The 25,361-nt window shown below is 45.2% G+C and overlaps 1 protein-coding gene across 8 annotated transcripts in view; it reads left to right on the top strand.

Annotated features, from left to right (window-relative positions):
* TCF20 (transcription factor 20) overlaps nt 1–24,426 on the top strand; it is a 169,819-nt gene extending 145,393 nt beyond the window's left edge. For all 8 annotated transcript variants that reach the window (XM_069231214.1, XM_069231209.1, XM_069231210.1 and 5 more), the window contains one exon: nt 22,502–24,426. Coding sequence is in view for 1 of the 8 variants with exons in the window: in XM_069231208.1 (XP_069087309.1) it covers nt 22,502–22,519 (18 nt within the window). In the remaining 7 variants the exon portion in view is untranslated. The remainder of the gene's footprint in view (nt 1–22,501) is intronic.
* The last annotated feature ends 935 nt before the right edge of the window (nt 24,427–25,361 follow it).

The raw sequence follows: 25,361 nt of genomic DNA, 5'->3' as shown, positions 1-25,361 counted from the left end.
TTCATTCCATTGCATGGGCACTATGACTAACATACACAACTCCTACCTCACCCTCTGCGGGGAAAACAATCTAAGATGGAGTCGACGCCCATGCGCAATGGAACCGAAAGGGGAGGAGTCCCTCGGTCTCGTGACTCGAAAATACTTCTTCGAAGAAAAACAACTTGTAACACTCCGAGCCCAACACCAGACGGCGGACTGTGCACAGCATGTGAATCTGCAGCGACTCATGCCACGAACAGATGTACACTGGGTAAGTGACATTTTCCATATATATGTATATGTTCGATGGGTGGCTCCTCCCTTTCGGCTCCATTGCGCATGGGCATCGACTCCATCGCGCATGAGCATCAACTCCATCTTAGATTGTTTTCTATCTGCCATCGGGTTCGGACGTGTTCCTCTTCGCTCCGTGATTCGAATCGGGGAAAATAATAAAAATCCTCGAAACGCATCGGTATTGTTTGCGATTGGAAAACATCTTCCATCGACACCAACGAGACAACCGTTTCGGTGGCCCTTTGGGGCTTTCGCGCCCAGCCGGGGTCTGGTCGGCCCGACCACAGTCGTCGTCGAAGCCTAATGGACCGGACCCCTTTCCGTTTCTGTCCGAAGTGTCACGCTAAGTATCCATATACAGACCAGCATCGGATCTGTAATCTGTGTCTGTCACCTGAGCACAGAGAAGATACTTGCGAGGCCTGCAAGTCCTTTCGATCTAAAAAGACCTTGAGGGATCGGAGGGCGAGGTGAATGCAGATGGTGTCGAAGAGGAGGAGATGGCTATCTCCATCCAGGGATCGGACCCAACGACTCCGACGGAGACCGATCGCCTACAGCAGGCCAAAAACTGAGTACTCCTGCCCGACCCAACCCCACAGTCAACCAAAGAAACATAAGGCCTCGGGACACCACTGCCTGAAGGCCATGGCTCGACCCAGAAAAAACAAAGCGGTGACCAAGCAACACCTTCGGCACCGAAAAAGGCCAAAATCGTGCCGAAGTCTTTCGACTCGAGCCGAGAACCCGGCGTCGAAAAATCTCGACATCGCCTTGTCGATTTGACTAAGCCTCGAAAGAGCCTTTCGGAGCCGAGGCCATCCATCACCATGGGCATTTCGGTGCCGAGGAAACCGGCTTCAGAGCCGAAAAAGACCTTTTACACAGAGGAACATGGGCTCTCTAAACAGCTAAAGGAGAGGCACAGATTTGAAGAGGAGCTTCAAATTGAAGAAATTGACCAAAGGCAGGCACTGATACAGATCCATAAGGATACTGGAAAAATCTAAACTGCCCCTCCTCTCAAATTCAAGAGAAAGCTGGCTTTCCAACCACAATCAGAGACTGATACTGATCAGCCAAGAGCTAAAGTGGCTAGAGAAAAATCACCAACTCGCCATTTTTCGCCAGAACTTTCTCCCCCGCTTTCGCCACAAAGGACAGGGTCACCAATTGGTACGCCCACTGCACAGTCACCCACACATACTGTGCAAACGCAAGATGATGTAGACCCCTGGGACCTCTACGATCCCCCTGTCTCGGACAATAGCCCTAAGTGCTACCCCTCAAAACCTTCTCCACCAGAGGATAGCACCTCGTACACCCAAGTCTTGGCCAGGGCAGCTGTATTCCATAATGTTAGTATGCATTCTGAGCCATTGGAGGATGACTTCCTCTTTAATACCCTGGCCTCCACGCATGCCTCATACCAGAGCCTGCTTATGTTACCAGGCATGCTTAAACATGCTCAACAAGTTTTTCAAGAGCCGGTAAAAGGAAGAGCCATCACACCGCGGGTGGAGAAAAAGTACAAACCACCCCCGTCGGACCCAGTGTTCATCACGCAACAGCTCCAACCGGACTCTGTAGTGGTTGGTGCCGCAAGGAAAAGAGCCAACTCACAATCATCAGGAGATGCACCACCCCCAGATAAAGAGAGTCGCAAATTTGACGCTGCGGGAAAGAGTGTGGCGTCACAGGCTGCCAACCAGTGGTGTATTGCAAATTCACAAGCCCTCCTCGCACGTTATGACCGGGCTCACTGGGATGAGATGAGTGATATCATCCAACATCTCCCCAAGGAACTTCAAAAACAAGCTCAACAGGTGGTAAAGGAAGGGCAAGCGATATCCAACAATCAAATCCGTTCGGCATTGGACTCCACTGATACTGCCGCAAGAATTGTGAACACAGCAGTCCCAATTAGACGGCACGCTTGGCTAAGGTCCTCAGGGTTCAAACCTGAGATACAGCAGGCAGTACTGAACATGCCATTTAACCACTAACAACTGTTTGGGCCACAAGTTGATACAGCCATTGAAAAGATGAAGAAAGACACTGACACGGCCAAAGCCATGGGCGTGCTCTACTCCTCTCAATATAGAGGAGCATTCAGGAAACCTCAATTCGGGGGAGGTTTCAGACAACAGCCTTCAGAGGCATCCACCTCTCAAGCAAAACCCACCTACCAATCCCAATATCATGGGGGGGGAGGGGGTGGAGGGGGGGGGGTTTGCAGCTCCTTCAGGGGAGAATTCCCAAGATCAAGGGGAAAGTTTCAGCCCACCAAGCAGGCTACTAGTAACAAACAGTGACTTGACTGTCACCTTCCCCAACACACATCGCCAGTGGGGGGTGGGGGGTTGGGGGGGAGACTTACATTTTACCACAAACATTGGTCAGACATAACCACGGACACATGGGTCCTATCAATTATCCAACATGGCTACTGTATAGAATTCACACATTTCCCTCCAGATATTCCACCAAGAGCGCACAAACTGTTGTTGCAACATCTAGACATGTTACAAATAGAGGTGCAAGCACTATTAACAAAACAAGCCATAGAACCAGTACCTCACCAACAAAAAGGAACAGGGGTTTATTCCCTATTTTTCCTTATTCCCAAAAAGGACAAAATACTAAGACCAATTTTAGACCTCAGAACTCTAAACCTGTTCATCAAATCAGAACACTTCCACATGGTCACACTACAAGATGTAGTGCTCGTACTAAAACACGGAGAATACATGTCAACGCTGGATCTAAAAGATGCGTATTTCCAGATACCAATCCATCCATCTCACATAAAATACCTCAGATTTGTCATAAAGGGCAAACATTACCAATTCAAGGTATTGCCCTTTGGGATAACAACAGCACCCAGAGTATTTACAAAATGCCTTGCTGTAGTAGCAGCTCATTTAAGGAGACATAACATGCACGTATTCCCATATCTAGACGATTGGCTAATAAAAGCCAACACTCAACATCGGTGTCACAATCACACACAGTACGTAATAGATACCCTACACAAACTAGGGTTCTCCATAAATTACCAAAAATCTCACCTACAACCATCCCAACTACAACAATACTTGGAAGCAACACTCAACACTCAAAAAGCAATTGCCACTCCAAGCCCACAAAGAGTTCAATCATTCCAAACCATGGTATCAAACATACAGCCAAATCGGCACTACACAGTCAGATTTCTCATGAAACTCCTAGGCATGATGGCATCATGCATCTCAATTGTCCCAAACACGCGGCTACACATGCAGCCCCTACAGCAGTGCCTTGCAGAACAATGGACGCAGGCACAGGGTCAACTCCAAGATCTAGTGTTGATAGACCACCAAACACACTATTCGCTTCAATGGTGGAACCCTATAAATTTAAACAAAGGGCGGACTTTTCAAGACCCTATGCCTCACGCCATTCTCACAACAGATGCGTCAATGATTGGGTGGGGAGCACACCTCAACAATCACAATATACAAGGTCAATGGGACAAGCAACAAAGACAACTACACATAAATCACTTGGAACTGATAGCGGTCTTCCTAGCACTAAAAGCTTTTCAACCTCTTCTCGTTCACAAACACGTTCTTGTCAAAACAGACAATATGACAACAATGTACTACCTAATCAAACAGGGGGGAACACACTCATCACAACTATGCCTCCTAGCACAAAAGATTTGGCATTGGGCAATTCACAACAACATTCACCTAATAGCGCAATATATTCCAGGCATTCAAAATCAATTAGCCGACAATCTCATCGAGATCACCAGCAAACTCACGAGTGGGAAATGAATCCCCAGATACTACAAGAATACTTTCACCACTGGGGGACACCACACATAGATCTGTTCGCAACAAAATAAAACGAAAAATGCCAAAACTTCGCATCCAGGTACCCATACCCTCAGTCCAAGGGCAATGCACTATGGATCAATTGGTCAGGGATATTTGCTTACGCTTTTCCCCCTCTCCCACTCATTCCTTTCCTAGTCAACAAACTGAGTCAAAACAAACTCAAACTAATACTCATAGCGCCAACGTGGGCACGCCAACCGTGGTACACCACACTGTTGGACCTCTCAGTAGTACCTCACATCAAACTCCCAAACAGACCAGATCTGTTAACACAACACAAACAACAGATCAGACACCCCAATCCAGCAACGCTCAAATCTAGCAATCTGGCTCTTGAAGTCTTAGAGTTTGGCTATCTAAATCATTAAACAGACAAGAAAACCTACCACAAGGCATTGTTATGCTAATAAATGGAAAAGGTTTGTTTTCTACTGCCAAGCAAACCAAATCCCACCGATAGATGCCTCCATACAAGACATTGTGAGTTATTTACTACACCTACAAAAAGCAAATCTCGCTTTTTCTTCCATCAAAATTCATCTCACTGTAATCTCTGCTTACTTGCAGATTAAACACACAAAATCATTATTTAGAATACCAGTTATTAAAGCATTTATGGAAGGACTAAAAAGGATCATACCTCCAAGAACCCCACTGGTGCCCTCGTGGAATCTTAATATTGTACTTACACGACTCATGGGTCCACCTTTTGAACCCATGCATTCTTGCCAAATCCAATTCTTAACTTGGAAGGTAGCATTTCTAACAGCCATCACTTCACTACGAAGAGTTAGCGAAATACAGGCGTTCACTATCGAAGAACCCTTTATACAAGTGCACAAACATAAAGTGGTTCTCCGCACAAATCCAACATTTCTGCCAAAAGTCATTTCACCGTTTCATTTAAACCAAACTGTGGAGCTCCCAGTCTTCTTCCCACAGCCAGACTCCGTAGCAGAAAGAGCACCTCATACATTAGACATAAAAAGAGCACTAATGTATTATATAGACAGAACAAAACCATTTCGTAAAACTAAGCAATTGTTCGTCGCTTTCCAGAAACCCCACACTGGTAACCCTATATCCAAACAGGGCATAGCCAGATGGATAGTCAAATGCATACAAACTTGTTACCTAAAAGCTAAAAGAGAGCTACTCATTACACTAAAGGCACACTCCACTAGGAAGAAAGGAGCAACAATGGCCTTTCTAGGTAACATACCAATGACAGAAATTTGTAAGGCAGCCACTTGGTCTACACCACAGACGTTTACTAAACACTACTGTGTAGATGTGTTAGCAACACAACAAGCCACAGTAGGACAGGCTGTACTAAGAACATTATTTCAAACAGCTTCAACTCCTACGGGCTGACCACTGCTTTTGGGAGGATTACTGCTTTGTAGTCTATGCACAGCATGTGTATCTGCAGCTACACATGCCATCGAACGGAAAATGTCACTTACCCAGTGTACATCTGTTCGTGGCATGTTCCGCTGCAGATTCACATGCGCCCTTCCACCTCCCCGGGAGCCTGTAGCCGTTTAACTTGTAATTAGAAATTGTAAATATGTAAATAAACATTACTTTAGCACAAACTATGTACATACATATCTATTCCATTGCATGGACATCTTTACTATTCTCATTCTACCACTCCTACCTACCTCACCCTATGCGGGAAAACAATCTAAAATGGAGTCGATGCCCATGTGCAATGGAGCCGAAAGGGAGGAGTCACTCGGTCCCGTGACTCGAAAAGACTTCTTCGAAGAAAAACAACTTGTAACACTCTGAGCCCAACACTAGATGACAGGTACAGTGCACAGTATGTGAATCTGCAGCGGAACATACCACATATGTATACTCTCTCTCTCTCTCTCTCTCTCTCAATAGCTGTGTACCTTCCAACTAGAGAACATAATTCAATCTTTAAAGTTCCTGTCATTAAGGCCTTCATGGAAGGTTTCAAAAGGATAATCCATCAGTGGCTAGCCCCAGTTCATTCTTGGGACCTTTTTATTGCCCTCACTAGGCTTATGGGGTACATCATTCAAGGCATTCCACTTGTTCACTAGTACTCACCACATTTTCTCTTGTGGAAGGTAATTTACCTACTGTATGTCACTTCTCTCCATAGAGTTACTCAACTTCAAGCTCAGAAACCCTGTATGCATGTACACCAACACAGAATTGTACTACAATCACACCCTTGTTTTTTGCCAAAAGGTATATCGCCATTTAATGTCAACCAGTCTGCAGCATTACCTTGCTTTTTCCGGTAGCCTCAATCACCAGCAGAAAAAGGCACTAGACACGTTAGATGTAAGAAAGGTTGTTGCGTACTGTATTGATCGCCCTCATTTTGTTAGGAAAACCAAACAAGCGTTTACTGATTTCACACAGCCGCATTTTGCCAACTCCACCTCAAAGATTCATTGACATGGGCTTTTAGATGGTTTAAACTATGCCCAAGCCAACTGCACATCACCTGACATACCCAGAGAACATTCCACTGACAAGAAAGGAGCCACATGGTTTTTCTTTGGTAATATGCCACTATTCGCAGACAGTTATCTACACATTTACTAAGTATTAGTATGTCGACCTTGACACGCCACAAGAAGTGCCTGTATGGCAGACTATTCAAATCATTGTTCAAAACTTTTCTTCTACTGCCAGCAAGCCTCTGCACTAGGGATCTGGGTACTGCTCTTTAGTCCTTGCACAGCTTGTGATCAGGAGCTGCTCATTTTGGAAATGGTATTTACCTGTGACAATCCGTTTCAAACCTATAGTGCTGTAGATTCATATGCACGTACCGATTTCACCAAAAGCAGTCCCAGGTATCCTGGTAATAATTTATGTGTATTTTAATAATTGCATGTTTTAGTACACAAATATTATATGGTTTTACTTTTCCACACATATACCTACCCACTGGGGCAAAACAGTTTGAGGTGGAGTCGGTGCATTAGAGGTAGAGAAGAAATATCTCAATCTCCTTGACAAACGTAAACTTTTTGAAACAAGAATAACTTGTAAAATTCAGAGCTCAATACTGGGTGCAGGAGTGCGCACAGATGAATCTACAGCACCACAACTACAAACGGATTGTTAAAGTTGTGTTCTAGAGTGATGTCCTATGCCGAAGTGGAGCCTGAGCAGTTACAAGCTACAAAAGAGCATAGCAAATGGATAGAAAAATGACACAACAGTGAAGAAAGAAGCCTAACTTAACCAGCCACTTTGAGTATCATTACATAGAAAGGCCACTGTTAAGGGCACAGTAGCCTGAATACTAGAGGGAGACTGGGCCAAATATTAAACCAATAGAAACTCACAGAATCCAAGTGAGAACTTCCTTACTAAACACAAGTTTAAATGAGCATTGAGTTGTAGGAGTCAATTGATGTTCAGGCAGAAACCCAGAGGTTGCTGAAGCTTAACTACAACATTCAGATTTGACATTTCTGGAATCCAAATGTATCTATCCATTTGGGTACTGCAGGGCCAACCGAAAATTCTTGATAGCTAAAATTAGCCTTACAATTTGCACTGTACCAAGCCAACACTTGAAGCTAGATTCTAAGTGCTACATTTACAGCTTGCTAGTAAAGAACCAGTAGCTAACAGGAGCCGAGGAGGTGCATACTGGCATTGTGGAAGGTGAGGTTTTGCCTTCTGTTTGCCAAGTGACACAGTAACTGGCAAATTCAGCTGACATCCCAGCTCATACCTACCAAACATCTTCACTGTTTTCTGGCTGAGGTCATTGGTCATGAAAGGCCGCCAACGCCAGAATTATTGGCTTTGCGGATTTTTAATAATGTCAAGGATCTCACAACTGGTTATCGGAAATACTTCATCATTCTGTTCCCTCACCTGTGCTATTAGATCCGTTGGCTAAACTTAGAATACAGGTCACAGAAAGTTACTTGGGGTGACAAAAAACAAAATAAGCAATAATGAATAAATATTAAATAAATGACCTAAAATACACTGAGACGATACACTAGATGAGGTTCACCATCCTGTAACTTGTTTGCCTGTCAAGGTCTCCTGAGGAAAACATGCATTAGGACAAAGGAGGAGATTGTGCGAGTGGGCAGGATGGCCTTCAACCTACAAAGACTCAACCCCTAATGCTTCATAAGTAGACAAGCCCTCAGTTCGGAAGCATTTGAATTTGCAAGATTAGGCATTGTGACTTATTTACTGCACCTTCCACAGTGTGGTCATCTGCATCAGTAAGAGTTTATACTGCGGCTGTCACTACTTACAAGAACTCTGAGCTTAAGGAATCTGTTTTTAATCCGGTTATTTAAATCTTGTAAAGGACAACTTTAAATAATCAGATTGTAGCTTTGTAGCCAGCTACCAAGGGCTATACCTGTTCTTAAAGGCCCTGAACCTGAGTTATTGACCCAAACCTCAGTCCATACCAGTAGAGCTGAGAACCTGACTGCAACTTCAGTATGGTTCATCATTTAAGCCCACCATTTATGAATAAGCACAAAAGTTAAGGCAACGTTTTGGCATTAAAAGTGTCCTTCCTTTTAGCTGTTACGCCATTTAGAAGATATGATGATGTTCACACATTGCCTATGAAAGGTAATTTCCAACACTTTAATATGAGTCACATAGTGCAGACACTCCCAATAAATTACGTTTGTGTTTTTTTATGTTAAGCCAACAGTTGTACATCTAATGGTCTACCTTTTTTACCCCAAAGGTCTCCAACTAATACAGAAAATAAAATATAAACTTTAAATGTATTTAGGGAATTCATGTTTTACCTGAATCTGTGCCATGGTCTTTTGCTTTTCCGTTTTTCTTTTTTGGTGTCAGTTTGGATTTTTTAAACACTTTTTTCTCCTGCTCATCTACCCATGGGTACTTCTGATGGCACAAAGTTTGGAACTTAATGTTCATATCTGAAAACAGGGAAAAAGTAAGAACCACAAAGAAAAATATGAAACATCCTAAGCATAGTTTCTTAACATGTTGACTTTGGTAGACCCCCACTGAATCTCTCCTGGAAGTAGCGAATCTCCACCTGAGCAATTTCTATGACTTGAATTTCAGAACAATGCACACAAAATTAAACAATTATACATCAGACCGATATATGTAGGAAAGGACCTGTTTGGAGGGATCCCTCTGCCCCACCCCCAGGTTTTTGAAAAGATGCTACTGTTTTTTTTTCTTCGTTTTTCTTTACTCTTTAGTGCACCGGGCCCTGCTTTAATGTCCCCAACGCATGTGCTCTGACCACCAAAACATGTGTCTAGTTGGCTTATACCTGAGTTGCTAAATTACCTTACTAATAAGTCCTTAGTACATGGTACAAGATGTACCCAGGGCTAGTAAGTTAAATGTCACTAGTTAACTGCAGCACTTAATTGTGCCACAACTGCAGTGTTATAAATAACAAGGGAACCCAAGAGTCATCTGGGACCTTGGGAAAGCTTTTATCTGAACACACAGTTGTCCCTGGACTAGTGATATCCAAATTAAATTAACTAACCAAATTTTTACTTTTATTTGTTACATTTGGAAAATGTTTGCATGGGAACATCAGTAACAGCACAGCAGGTGTGAAGTCAAAAACATGTTTGGGGCCCTTATTCATGTGATAAATACGTGAAAAATAGCAATCACAACTGCATATTAAACTACAGGAACAACACAACCGGTTTCGTATTCATAAACAGCCTAGATAGGGTCCATGATAGTGCTTGATGTTTCCATCCCCTTGAGGGGATATAAGAATCCTGGTCAGGTCTCTTAATTGAGCCAGAGAATGGACTGAATGAGAGAAACAGATAACATATACCTAGTTAGTATGGTGATACAGTACAGCTGTAGTGTGAAGTACAGACTTTAGAGTTACTGTAGGACGAGAACCCGGTAGACTCCTGAAAAAAAGATGAGCAGGACACACCTGAAATTAATGATAAATATTAGAGCCACCAGACATTTGTGCTCAGAAATGGACAGAGTAAAGAGGAACCATTATTTATCTCAGAAGACTGACATTGATGGGAACAGGTTAATTGAGAACCCGAAGCATCCATTGTAGGAAAGTACCCTTTCTTTGGCATGGTTACCCCCACTTTTTGCTTGCTGTCAGTGTCTTTGGAGTGTTTTCACTGGGATCATGCTAACCAGGACCGCAGTGATTGTGCTCGTTCCCTCTGAATTTGGTTGCTTACAGCTTTGCACACCCCACAGTTGGCATACTGGTGCCTCCTTATAAGTTCCTACTAGATGGTACCTAGGTACCCAGGGCACTGGGGCACCAGGGGTTCCCCTTGGGCTGCAGCATATATTGTGCCCCCATGGGGAGCCCATGTAAAATGTGTCTGCAGGCCTGCTATTGCAGCCTGCGTGGAAAGGTACATGCATCCTTTCACTCTAGGTCACAGCACCAGGTCACTGTAAGTCACCCCTATGGTAGGTCCTCCTAGACCAGAGGGCAGGGAGCAGGTACCTGTGTGTGAGGGCACCCCTGCATGAGCAGTGGTGCCCCTACGAACTCCATCTCCATTACACTGGACTTTGTAAGTGTTAGGAAGCCATTTTACCTGTGTACTGGACAAATGGCACTACCTGTGTCCGGCTATATAATGGTAACTCCGAACCTATGCATGTTTGGTATCAAACATGTCGGAATCATACCCCAATACTGTCGTCAGTATTGCTTGTATAATTTCAGGCACTCTGCAGGCTCCTTAGAGGACCTCCAGCATTGCTCCTACCGCCTTCTGAGGTTTTCAGGGCAGCCTGCGCTACTGCCACCCCTCTTAGATTGCCTGGGGGAGAGGGAGGTAAAACCCTCTTCCTTGGAAATAGGTGTTACATGGCTTGGGAGGGGTAGCCTCCCCAAGCCACAGGTATGCTTTGAAGGGCACGTTTGGTGCCCTCATTGCATAAACTGGTTTGCACCAGTCCAGGGACCACCGGTCCCTGCTCTGGTGCGAAACTGTACAATGGAAAAGAGAGTAACTGCTCCCCTGTCCATCACCACCCTAGGATTAGTGCCCAGAGCTCCTCCAGGTGGCCACTTGATTCTGCCATCTTGAATCCAAGGTGGGCAGAGGCCCCTAGAAGCATCTGAGTGGCCAAGTCAAGTAGGTGACGTCACCCTTCTGATAGGTGGTCACTCTGCTAGGTGACCAATCCCCCTTACTGGGCCTAGTTAGTGTCTCCCTCTTGGGTGGGTCATCAGATTCGATGTGCAAGATTCCAGCAGGACTTCTCTGCATCGTTTACTTCATCTTCTGGCCAATGGGACTTCATCTGGACCCTGCAGGAACCGACAATCTGCAACTCCAGCGATGACTCAGCTCTGCAGCATTGTATCTCCAGCTCCTTCTAACAACTGCAACATTTCCCCGGCTGTGAGGGTGAGGAGTCTTCAGCCTGCACAAGAAGTAAGAAGGAATCTCCCTTGGAGTGAAGGAGTCACTCCCCTGCACACGCGGGCACCAACTGCAACGACGACCGACTGCGTGGATCCTCTCTCCTCCAGAACTGCGTGGATTCTGCTTCACAGGTGGCGGTCAGAAGTGACCCCCTTGGTCCTCTCGACCAGCTGTCCAACTTGGGAGACAGTAAGCCCTTGCCTCTCCTTGCAGAACAGTACCCCTGTGCACCACAAATGTTGCATCTACCAAGGCTTGTTTGTTTCTCCTCGAAGGGATCTTCAGGCTCAGTGTAGCCCCAGCCTCCAGCAACGAGGGACTCCTCTTCTGGTGTGCTGAGTGGGCCTCAGTGCGACACTTGTGCCTGCTGCCAGTGGGTTGCCTGTAGGGGCTGCCTCCCTTTCTTGTGACTCTTCCAGCTGCTGATGGTCACCCTGGACTCCCCCCTGGACCTTGCTGGTCCTCTTCAACCTGGTAAAACCTTCTTCTCCGACTCTTGCATTTGTCAAGGCTTGTTGGTGGTTTTCCAGCACCACTGACCAACTGCATCTTGACTGCTGATGTGGAACATCACTTGCATCACTCCTGGGACTCCTCTTGGGCTCCTGTGCTGCACTGCTGACCTTCTTTATCCACCGTTGGCCAGGTCCTGCATCCACAGAAGGGTAGAGGGTGGGTAGTGGCTCCTGCCACAACCGAAAACTCCAACTCGAACTGGACTTGGTCTCCTTCCTTTGCAAGTCATGTTCTGTCTGGAAGAACCCAAAGGAGGATCCTATCTTGGTTGGGTCTTGCATAGTCATTTTTCAAAGTCCTCCTGTTGGTTTTGGGGCACACCAAGTACTTAACTCTGCTCTCCTGGTCTCTGGTGCTCACCTCTTGGGGTTCCTAGTTCCTCCAGCTCCCTGCTACTGATTCCACTTCCTTGGGTGGGGGACTGCCTTTCACATTCCACTTTTTAGTATATGGTTTGGCCCTCCCCTAGAGCCCTCACTATTTGCTATTGCTTTTACCAATGCATATTGCTTTCTATGCTACTTACTGATTGCTAATGGGTTATATAATAGTGTGTTTACTCACCTCCAGTTGGGGGATTGCTTATAGAGTATTTTAGTATTTGTGTTACTATAATAAAGTACCTTTCTTTTTGTAACAGTGTGTGGTTCTTTTATGTGTGTAAGTGCTGTGTGACTATAGTGGTATTGCATAAGAATTGCATGTCTCCTAGATAAATCTTGACTGCTCATCCACAGCTATCTTTAGAGAGCTCTGGCTTCCTAGACAAGGCCTACACTTCACTAATAGAGGATACCTGGTAAAAGGTGATAAAACTGTAGGTGATCACTCACCAGGCAACTTCCTGCATCCGGCACATCAAATAACAGTGTATGTTACATGTCCTGAAGTGGTGAGAAAGTGAAACATAAGGGTGTGCCCCTTCCCAGAGAGGCAAAAGAGATATGTAACTGCTGCTGATATTTTTAAAAGGTTGTGGCTGTGTACTTCATACCTGCGCTTAGGACTATTCTGTGCCCTTAAATATAGTCAACTACTGGTTAAGAAGCAATCCATATGGGTAATTCTAGGCAGGAAAAGGATGCACACCATGTCTCACTTGAGCCAAGGTCTCAGAGGAAAAACCTCATGGGAATACTGTGAAGCAAGAAGAATCTGCAGCTTATGCTAACTTGTGAATGGTGTCTCTGAGAGAGGACTCTTATTAGGTCTGTAAGGAACAGTGTAATGAAAAAAGGGCTAGGCAGGAGTAAGCCTGCTCGGGTGAGCAGACCCTGCCACCCCCCCTTTAGGTGGGAATAGAAAAGGGCCATGTTCCCGATTCTACTACTTTCGGCCTCTATCTTAGAAAGGTGTCTCGATGACTAACAGTGTACTGGAATGGGGACAGACCCACTAGTGTGAGAGAAGTAAATTACAGATACACTGGAATATATTCAAAAGAAAGAAGGAAAACACACACTCCTTCTCCCCCAAATATCCAGGCACAGACTGCTTAATTAAAATGTTTTATTTGTGCTGATGGTCTCCCCTCCTTATGCATTTCGGCCAAACAAATGACCTTGTTATAATGCGCGCAGTGGCATGACCGCTCATTTTTAACACACCATGTGATCATAAGAACATAAGTCTCTGTTTCCAAATACAAATGATCAACAAAGAAATTGAGTTCATCGTACTAACATTAAATTACTTCTCCATCCATGATTGAAAAATTTGTAACATTATAATATTCTTTATGCATTTCCCATTTTCGTTTGCATAAAAATCTAACAATTGCGACATGCCTCTATACTGAATTGCATGTTTTGGGAGCACACTGTGCAATACTGCATTTGATTCTAACCTGCGGGTTAAGATTAAATTCAAACCCCAGTAGGTTAAATTTACCAAACCCTCAATTTTCATCATTGATCAACCAATACCATATCTGGCATAATGCTAACAATATACACAACCAAATTTTCACTTTCTGTACTGGCTGTCCAATTACACATGTACTGTTGCATACATACTCACGGTTTGGATCATGATTATGCCACAATATCCAAAGATGTTTTCAATGCATTATTAAAAAATATTAACACCTATCGAACCCAAGTTGGGTATACAAGATCCATTAAAACCACCTCTACCAGTGAGAACGCTATTATTTTGTTTGTATAGTCCTTTGACTTAGTTAGACTTTTCAAGTATGATTCATTCCAGTCCCTCAACAAAATGTATGTGATCAATTTAATACATTTCAATATCCTTGAAATTATTCCCTTGTCTATTGCTGGCTTACCGCAACCTTCCCCAGAATTGTTTCAGCACGTGCCGCTTTCTACACTGTTTTTTGAGTTCACAAAATCCTGCCCTGTAATCATGGTAGCTTAATATTACCTTGTTAAGGAGGCATACAAGCCTCTATATCGAGGTTATAGAATTTAACTGTCTGAAAAAACCATGCTGAGAGATTTACAATGTGTTAAACTTCCTTGTGTTGTTTACTTTTCTTAATATCCCTGATTCAGCATCGCAAAAAAATATCCAATTCCTCCTCTATATTCACCCCATTCGTGTTTTGCTGTCAAGTCTGGTGATGTATATGCTCTCCTTCTGTCTTAGAATATGTTCCTTGCCCCTCCCCTAGGGTGTTAATAGCACTGCATCTATAACAAAGTATTTCAAATGATTTGTGTCATTGCCATGTTTTTCAGAAAAATGGTGGGCTACAGGATATGACCAGTCCTTGTTGATAATTTCCCTTAAGTGTTGCAACACTCTTTTGTGGACCTGTAATATTGTACTGCGGCCAAGGCCGTGCTCATCGTGGGGTTGGATCGTTGTAGGGGTTGGCAGGGCGAGACAGTGGTTGTATTAAGGTATAGTAATGAAAATTACTTTAAAAAAAACAAAAAAACTTAGAAATTCACTGAAAAAACAAAGGTTACAGGGGCGTTATAGTTCAGAAATAGAATTTAAAAAAACATAAATTCACTTTAAAAAAGGTTACAAGGACGTTATATTTAGGCTTGCGTTTTAAACACACAAAACCATAGAAATTCACCTTTTATAATTAGTTATCTCAAGTAAATATAACTCGTGCCTAAGGGTAACTATAACTCATGCCCTCGCCATGCACTGCTAATTACCCCCCAAATTACGGCACTCATGATATCTTTAATATCTTTAAGAATATCAATGTGATACTTTCAGTAAAAAAATGTACGAAAAAACTGTGTATGGCAGGGACGTGAGTTATAGTTACCGTAGGGCATGAGTGCGAGGACTGTCACGCTTGATGTCAGTGACTGATCGGCATCGGGTCTGTTTGTAGTGCCTGGAGCATGACCACGAACCGAAGTCATGCTCTGAGTGCCGGGCCATGCACCCGAAGGCCATGAGGGAGCGATCCCTCAAGCTTATGGCAGCCCGGCGCTTGACTCCGCATAGGTGCTGGTCTCGCTCGAGGTAAAGGTCTCAAGACCGGTCGCAGAGCCACCACCACTTGTCTTCTTCGAAGGCTTCGGGTCAAGGTAAGAAGTCGTCAAAGAAATCCAGTCATCCTTTGACTTCACCCAGTCACTCGGCTTATGTGACACAGGAGGAGCGAGGCCAGTGGTCTGGATACCCCTCCAGACACTAGCGTGCTGTCTCTTCCTACCGTGGCTACGGTGGAGTGAGCAACTTATTCCCTGGTGGTCAGTAGGGCAGCTGAGGTCCTCAGCATGGAGCTGCCTACTGTTCAGGTCCGGTCTAATCTCCTGACTGAGGTACTTCAACCTAGGGCTTCCACATCTGAGCCTCTTCTTCCATTCAATGAAGCCCTCACCGATGTCCTTTTGGGTATTTGGTCTGGACCCAACACCGGGGCTCCTGTGAATAGGACTATCGCACGCGCCATTGGCCCGCCCCGACGACCCTAAATGCCTGTCCCCACGCCTGAGAGCCTTGTCATCCAGGCATCCTCTGTCGCATTCCCTTCCCTACCTCCGGATAGGGAATCAAATAGTCTGGAACAATTTGGGAAGAAGATGTTTTCTTCCTCCACTCTCGAGCTGCAGTCAGTGAACACTGCATGTCTTTTGGGCTGTTATGCTCACTCTCTGTGGGATACGGATGCGCAAGATCTGTCGCGGATACTGGAGGATAGGCCTGTGCTATTGTCTCCCAAGCCGTCACCGATGGGAGAGACGCTGCAAAGTTCACTATCAGATGTTGGCTGGACACGACTGACTCTCTAGGTAAATCAGTTGCGATGATGGTGGCCTTGAGGCACCACGCCTGGTTACGTACACCTGGTTTCTCAGGGAATGTCCAACAGACTCTTATGGACATGCCCTTTGACTCCTATCTCTTTGGAGACCAGACGGTCTCAGCACTGGAGAGGTTCAAGGACTCCCGGACTACGTCTCAGTCCCTCGGCCTTTCCACTTCCCCTTGTCCCCAACAGTCTGCCTTTCGCCCCTTTTGTGGCCATGGAAGAGGCTCCCTGTTGCGTCCCTTTCTCGGCCACTGTGCCACCCATGCTGTTCAGCCGCTGCGTGGCCAGGATGCGGAATCCCACGTGGTCGTGGGACAGGGAACGAAAGGTCTGCCTATTCCACGCCTGCCCCTGCTACAGCCTCCACACCCTCCTAGTCTGTCCCCTCATTCTGGTCCAGTTGGCAGCAGGATTCGCCATCACCCTACCCACTGGGAATCCATCACTATGGACAGGTGGGTTTTTAAGATCGTTCGAAGGGGCTACTCCCTCCCCTTCAAATCTGCCCCACAAACATGCCTCCATCATTCAGCCATTTACCACAGGATCATTTGGCACTTCTCCACCAGTAAGTCGCAGCTCTCTTGGCTAAGGGAGCCATAGAGAGGGTCCCTGCGCCAGAAGTAGGTGGTGTTTGTTATTTCTGGTGCCCAAAAAAAGACAAGGGGTTATGTCCTATCCTACACTTTCAGAACCTCAATATCTCCTGCAAGAAGGAGAAATTCAAAATGCTCATCCTGGCTCAGGTCCTGTCTGCCTTAGACCCAGAACACTGGATGGTAGTGTTGAACTTGCAGGATGCTTATTTCCATATTCCCATCCTGCCTGCCCACAGATGTTACCTACGATTCGTGGTAGGTCACAAGCACTTTCAATTTACCCCTTCGGCCTTACCAGTGCCCCTGGGGTGTTCACAAAAGTGATGGCGATGGTTGCAGCTCATTTGCGCAGGTTGGGGGGTTTTCATTCTTCCCCTACCTCGACGGCTGGCTGTTAAAGGCAGACTCACCCCAGAAAGTCGGCTCCCACCCTTAGACTACGGTGAACCTGCTGCACACGCTTGGGTTCACTATAAACGTGCCAAAGTCACACCGGACTCCCTCTCAGACGCTCCTTTTCATCTGAGCTGTTCTGGACACAGTGCAGTTTCGGGCCTATCCTCCTGAAAAGCGAAGGCCAGGATATTAAGGCTATGATTTAGATCTTTCAGCCTCTATCTTGATTTTGGTCCCTCCCTTGTCGTGGGGACTTGGCCTGCCCACACAAGTGAAGCACTGGTTTTCTCAAGAGACTTGGGGGAAGCGCAAATTTGTTTTCTGCACTAACCGCATTTTGTGCATAAAGCCCACAAATATGTTCAATTCTTCCATCAAAGTAGGAGTTCACTGGCTTGCCCTAAAACGGGTCCCTAGAGTGACTCCGTGCTCCCTCAGAAATTGTTCAGCACACAGATTTGTTTGCTATACATATACTTTACATCCAGCGTCTAGTGGGGTTTCCTGCCCGTGGATTGGAGTGCGGCCATGATCCACGGTTGGGAAGGCCTCTTTTGAAAGGGAAGGCTGCCCTTTTAGGCCTGTTTTCCCCACCGGAGTAGAGAACGGCATTACCTGCTGTCTCTGCTCCAGTGGGGAAAACAAATGTGACCTCAGCGTGTCTTGGGGCGCGATGATGTCACAGATGAGTGAGTGGGGACACAGGGAGAGACACGGAGGCTCTTCTGTGTCTCCCCAGGGTGTTGTTATTATTATTATTATTATTTTTTTAAATCCTCCGTTGCAAAGCTCCGAAGGATTTTGAAAAGCCCTCCCTGGTGACAGCCAATGGTCGTGACTCGCACCAGGGAGAGTGTGCATGTGACGGGCATTGGTTGTCGCACACTCTAAACAGGTAAATATGCCTTGATATTGAAAACAAGAAATTGCCATTTTCACTGTAGGAAAGCGGGTGTTCCCATTTTCTAACAAGGAGTTTCACTAGCAACTGCGCTAAGTATTCATCGAAGGATCTAAGGTAACTTTCAATGGAAAGGTGACTTTAGAAAGTCACTGCTTTTTGCCTAAATTTCCGATAGCCTTTCTGCAGGAGTTGCCACCCACAACAGAATGCTGCCCCTGCTAAGAAATGTGAATCAGGACCAAAGCCAATTGCTGAAGGGAAGCGGTGTAAACTCCTCCAGCAGGATGACTACCGGGTGATGGCCCAGGTTCAGAGGCTACCACCCCAGTGGAGCAAACAGTGATTAACCCTTAGCTTGGCCACTCCTTTACGCAGATAGGAAGGCATCTCCTCCAGAGCGGGAAAATCCATTGCCGAACCAGTTAGCCAGGGAAAGTGGCTCATTATGCTGGGTACATCCTGGCAGTGTGCTCATGGCTCCTCACAGGGGAAGAAGACTTGCCCCATCTAGAAGTTGAATAGAGGAGGTTATACATGTTTTGTGGTGGTTAACCTCCAGGAAGTGATGTAAAGTGGGAAGGGTTGCCTCATGGAACTCTTACCATTGGCTAAAGAGTCCTCCACTCTCACAAATGTGAAGGTGGCATAGAAATGGCACTCTGGACCCACAGTCCTCAGATCCCTACTGGACTGGAAAAAAGACAGAATAAGAACTACCTTGCTGCTCCCTGGACTCTCCAAAGAGACGGCATGAAAGACTAGACTAACCTTGCTGAACCAGAGGGGAACTCGGAGGATTGTGCATGCTTTGCCCACTCATGAAAAAAGAGCTCCACTTATGCCAGGATGAAAGAAGCAACTCCAAGAGCTAGTGGGGTAGACCCTGTTAAGCTGCAGAACCGGCAAAAGCTAAAGAACTCTACACTCCCTGAGAGCACAGCTGCCCAGGAATGCCTGACTGCTGATGGGTGCCAAAATGCCTACTGGGCCACATAGCCTGCCCTTCCTGAGGAGTCCCCAAGTTTTTGGGACCAATGTCGAAGTGGATTCTGGCCCCTAGAAAGAAAAGAACTGCTTACCTAAAGGCAACCACTGGACCTGCTGTAACCAGGTGACCACTTGACCAGTGGCAACTGGACTTGTAGTGGACTCCCTGGGTTCATAATGGGAGATTGAGTCCTGTGGCTGCAATTGACCCCTAAAATTTGTGGACCCAAGGATGGCCCCTGGAAAACATACCTCATCTCTTCTGTGTCTTCAGCATCTCACCATTCTGCAGCCCCAGCATGAGGACTACTTCTTGACTGAACTGCGTTAAATGAGAAAAACACACTAAGGGCCCTAAAACGACTGTGACAGGTCCCTGTGATTAGCCATATCTCCTGTTTCCCTTGATAGATTTTGTTACATTGGAGTGTATTTTATGATAAAGACACACTTACGTATGGATTTTTATTATGTTGTATTTCTTATTGACTGGACCTGCAGCCTCCCGGGACTGAGCTAAGGGTTTTATTAAAGAAAGAACTAAGGGTTCTACTAACTGGATCTGATAAAGATTGCGACATTACATGGTGAGGTCTCACAACCATACCACATAATAATCCACTTTCCTACAACACACAAATAAGAATATTTTTGTATTCACAAATAGTATGCAAAAATCACAATTTTGATTGGAATTCTGAAGCGCTTCAAAATCTACTTTCACTTCTTAAAGGTAAACTGATATTCTAGACTCTAGCATATCACTTTATTTGTTTTTGCCCCTATTGCATTGTCTTCTTGTCAGCACACACCAGTACTTCAAATTAGGCCACCAGTCGTCCATACTAGATTTCTATGTGCTGTAGTTGTGCTCCTCCCACAAACCAGGAGAAGGATACCAACTTAATTTTTAGACACCCCCCCCGATTTCCAAGTCTTGTACATTTACAAAGTGTTAGAACATTTTGAATTTTGCTCTATTATGTGTGTATTTAGTCAATTAATCTGTTAATATTTACATTTCTAAACAGTTGCAAACCTTGAGTAGGCATTGCAGACTCCCAGTTCCTGTGGACGACAGGTTAAAAACTGCTATCCTGAAACAATCATTATATGAGACATGAAGCTTGTATGGTCGAAAGCATTCGGAAACATGCTTCACCTCTGCTAGCAGTTCATTTCCTTCAGCATAGTCTTGTTTCATTGTTGTCGTGGCCTGGCGATTACGGGTAACCCTTAAGTGTGCCACCAGAAATATAATTTTAGATACCTATGTTCATTAACACCTCCAAACCAGACTGCGAAATAAAATCTGAAGTTGGTGATCACATACTGGGTTACTGTTAAACTTAGTCAATGTCACCATGATTCACATCCTTTTTCTATGGTCAGCACCCAGAGTAAAACTTTATTTTTTTTACTTAGAACATTTCTAGACCCAAGCTGTAGATGTTGAATTAATGCACAGCAGGGTTAGTTTTTGTTCACGCAACATAACTATCTGTAGACGAAACACACTTGTATCTTTCCGTAGAATCAACAAGGCCATTCACCAAGACTGGTCTGGAAATGTTAATTGTTGCTTGCACACAACTTTTTTATAAACGCTTTGTTATAAATGTTCTGGTAAACGAGCACATATGCGATTGTGTGAGCAGAGGCGCAGCAAGAATGACGTTAAGGTAAGCACTGCTGAAGAATGTTCAGAACTAGTGACCTCATCTCAGACCTGACAATTTAAGCAAGACTGCTGCATTCTATTTGGGGCACATCACGTGATCTGTTTTCACTTCCTTTTGTAAAAGGAAATAGATTCTTATATGTTAAATCATTTTTGGAGCTTGAATTTATAAGCTTTGTGTGTGAAAAATCCTATTGCGCAATATTTTACCGGTCATGAGTTCAAGTAATGAAGTTCACACCCAAAAAAACTTAGGGGGTCATTCCGACCCTGGCGGTAAATACCGCCAGGGCCGGGGACCGCGGGAGCACCGCCAACAGGCTGGCGGTGCTCCCTTGGGCATTCTGACCGCGGCGGTTCGGCCGCGGTCAGAACAGGAAAACCGCCGGTCTCCCGACGGTTTTCCGCTGCCCTGGGAATCCCCCATGGCGGCGCAGCTTGCTGCGCCGCCATGGGGGATTCCGACCCCCTCACCGCCATCCTGTTCCTGGCGGTTCCGCCCGCCAGGAACAGGATGGCGGTGAGGGGTGTCGTGGGGCCCCTGGGGGCCCCTGCAGTGCCCATGCCAATGGCATGGGCACTGCAGGGGCCCCCGTAAGAGGGCCCCACTTTGTATTTCAGTGTCTGCATTGCAGACACTGAAATACGCGACGGGTGCCACTGCACCCGTCGCACATCCTCCACTCCGCCGGCTCCATTCGGAGCCGGCATCCTCATGGATGGCTGTTTCCCACTGGGCTGGCGGGCGGCCTTTTGGCGGTCGCCAGCTAGCCCAGTGGGAAACCCAGAATGACCGCCGCGGTCTTTTGACCGCGGTACGGTCTTCTGGCGGTTCCCTCCAGGCGGGCGGCTCCCGCCGCCCGTCGGGGTCAGAATGACCCCCTTAGTCTGGGAACAGCACTGATGGTGTTAGTCCACCCACACTACCTCAGCCTGCTCCTATAGCTCATTTGGTGAGTGGAGCCCGACTGTAGAGAAAGTCGACCTCCCTGATGCCAGACTGCGTCCACCACGTAATTGTCTTTTTGAAGTTGGACACACCGTTGAAGGAAGCAAACTCTCTCAAAATAACTTGACTTCCTATAAAATCAGGGGATTTATATTTGGTGGCTTTCTAGACCCACTGATTGTTAATGCCATCAAGTTGGAGTACTGAAATCTACCATCTTAATGGCACTAACCATTTAGTATTTCCAAATTCTGATACACTCCCTTTTTTGAACCTTCTGTCTGTCTCATTTCCTCCCCGTAATTGTATGTGGCAGTGTTTTGTCATCAAAATTGTAAACAAAATCCATTTTGGGAAAAAAAGACATTTTGGCATTATCTTTGTTTTTTCAATTATATTGTGTTACCCTCTTCGTACACTTCCTTAGCCCTCTACTATGCTGATCAGCTCTGAAAATGTTTGACTTATAAAAGCTAACTAAGTTGTTTTTTGCAAAAAGTCCCAAAATCTCATGGACTTGTAATAATTCAGATTTTGGCAGAAAGGGGTTGTGGAACATTGATGTGATGGTGAAAAGGTGATATGTTAAGTGTATACGTTTCTAATGCAACACTATGTTTTTCTCAGGCCAAGAAAAAGAGTTAAAGTGGAGGCACCTCTGGGATCAATGAAAAACTCTGCCCCTACCCCCTTCTCAGCCATGCCCACTCTGTGGGCCTGCCCCGATACCAGCATTCATCGCATCACACCCGCGACTGACGACATCACATGCAGAACCAGCAGCATCGTGATTCAAGATTAACATCAACTACTGCAGCTTCACAGACACACATACATTATTGGAGACCTGTCAATCACAAGAGTAGCTCTAGCCCGCAAAGCTTGCAATGCCAGGCGCAATCATGCAAGTGGACTGGCAACGTTAAATGGCAAGACCAGCAAGTTTGCAAATTTAGTAGGACTGCCAGCGTGCATATGCGCCGAACTGTATGATGCAGCATGTGCAATCAGAGATGCAGTCTTTAACCATCCATGACGTCACAAGAAATAAACAGCGTTCTCTCAGAAAGCAACCGGCATCCCATGGAATTGACTTAGGTGCACAGAACTGGTTGTTTCCGTGGAGCCTCCTTTTCATAGCCACAAGGCGGGAAGAGTGGGGGTGGGGTATAATGGGGACGGCAAGGGGGTTTGTCAAAGGGCAAATGAAAAGACAAAAAATATATATATTTTTTAGTTTGGCAAGACATTTTGTTTCAGTGGAACGGTGCACTGTCTTGGGCTTATTTTTCTTTTCTTTCTAAGAAAACATCTATAATTTCAGGCGAAATTATATTTTAAATGGTCATTCTAAAGGTTGCTGAACATATGACTGCTCCCAGGGACTGTATATGTTGCTGTTCCTGTGATGTGGAGACCAGGGGAAAGCCAGATAGACGATAGGCTTTTGGTAACAGATTGCTGGAGGCTGTTTCTTGAAAGAGATTAAATCTCATGTTTTTAATCAAATCTCCTGCTTTGGTTCCTCTCTGACCACTTCTGTGTATATGTGCAAATGTGTGCATATATATTTTGCTCATACGTGATCATTATTTTTTGAGTGCTCTCACATGTTATTTGACAGACTTTGGCACGCATTGTAGTCAAGGTGGTGTCCTTGACGTGAGTTGATTTAAGGATGGGTGAACAATGTCCTGACATTTTCTTAAACCGATTTCATCTGGATTGTGTGGGCCTCCTTAGCAGTCAGTCTGTACTGTTTGTGTGTGTGTGTTTTTTTCCCTAAAGGTGGTTTGGTGCACCTCCTGCAATTTTTGCCTCCCCATGGAATTAGTCAACGTTTACTGTTGCAAATTGTAGCCACTTTCTGAACCACTCAGGTGGTGAGGTTGCTGCCACGGTCACATCACTTCCTGACTTGCAGTTGCAGGCTTATTACAAGCATGACAGAAGATTTGTGTGGGGCAGCCGGACACATAGTCTGGTTGCAGGTAACATTCTCCTGCATCACAACCCACCCGACCTCTCCTCCTCAAAACCTTTTTTTCTGATGGCTGTGATGGAGAGTCTGACTTCTGTCATGTGGCAGCTCCACAATTAACCTGTCATTCAAGTTGTGGGGACCAAAATTGGAGAGATTTTCTATCTTGAATGTAAAAGGACATCTCGTAAGTTGCCCCATGCCCTCACCCGCCCATCTTTTTAATTTATGATAGCATGGAAATTAATGGGCAACCCTTACGTTTTGTAGAACGTGTTTTATTTAAAAAAGAAAAAAGCTATAAAAAAGTTTTGGATGTGTTTTTAAGAAAATAATTCGTACAGTTGAAGTTCTGGGGGAACAGGTGAAGTGAAGGGATGGAGGAGGTACTCTGGTGACCGCGCGCCGTTCTTAAGTGTTAAACACATCGGCTGTTGAAAGAAAATGTACAAAATCAAATAGGTGAGGGTGTTTTCACATAAAGACAAAAACAGGAGAATCCAGTTTTCTAAAAAAAGAAAGAAAAAAAAGATATCAATAAAAAAAGCTAATAAAGTTCCTTTTAACCTTCTGTTATTCTGATGTCTACATTTGCGTTGCCCATTTTGAATTGTTTTCTACTCTAACCATGTGAGAGCACGGTTCATTCATTGTTGAGACTAGTGTTGATGGGATAGGGATGAAGAGAGAGAGTCCTTTCTCCCAGGGCATGCAAGTGAAACGTAGCAGTGTGATTTTATTTTATTTAAAAAAAAAAAAAAATTATTTAAATCTCCAGACAAAGAAGACACTGCTAGATAGGACACCCACACAATTCTCGTCTAACCACACTTTATCAGGAAAGTAGTCTGAAAAGGATGATTCCTAAAAAATCTAAAGCCATGCAAAGGGGAGGCATTGTGTTTGATTTATATGTAATGTAAAAGGATTTGTAGAATACGTACTAATCACTTGTGAAGATAGGTGCCAAAGGTCAGGAGGATCAGTCAGAGAGCTAGGTCTTCAGTTTATTCAGGAATATTGTGTGAGTGGTGGCTGTTCTGATGTCCTGGAGGAGGACATTCCTGATCTTTGCTGCTAGATGGGTGAATGAGCAGCCTCTTGACCTGCTTTTGCGAATGCGGGGAATGTGTGTGAGTAATAATGAGGCAGATTGGAGGTTTGCGGTTGACTTGTGAAAGTGCAAATGGCAGTTGAGATAGGCGGGTCCATTCTGATGCAGCACTTTTGTAGTCAAGGGAGTACAGCGTTTCTGAACGGGGAGCTAGTGGAGTTCCCGGCGGTGAGATGTGTTTTGGGTGCGGAGGGGTAAATTAAGAACCAGTCTTGCAGTGATGTTTTGGATGGTTTTGAGCTTGTGTGAGGTGGGCTGGTATTCTGTGATAGAGGGTGTTGCCATAATCTAACCTGTTCATGATCAAAGCCTGGGTTTTACTGATGTACTTTTTTTCTGAGCACGAGGAGGATGTTAAAGCAGACGGATGTGATGTGTTGATTTGGGGTCTC

The sequence above is a fragment of the Pleurodeles waltl genome, chromosome 4_2 (genome assembly GCF_031143425.1).
Source record: "Pleurodeles waltl isolate 20211129_DDA chromosome 4_2, aPleWal1.hap1.20221129, whole genome shotgun sequence".
Classification (NCBI taxonomy): Eukaryota; Metazoa; Chordata; class Amphibia; order Caudata; family Salamandridae; genus Pleurodeles; species Pleurodeles waltl.
Note: the sequence above shows the minus strand (reverse complement) of the source record. Positions and strands in the feature narration are given on the sequence as shown.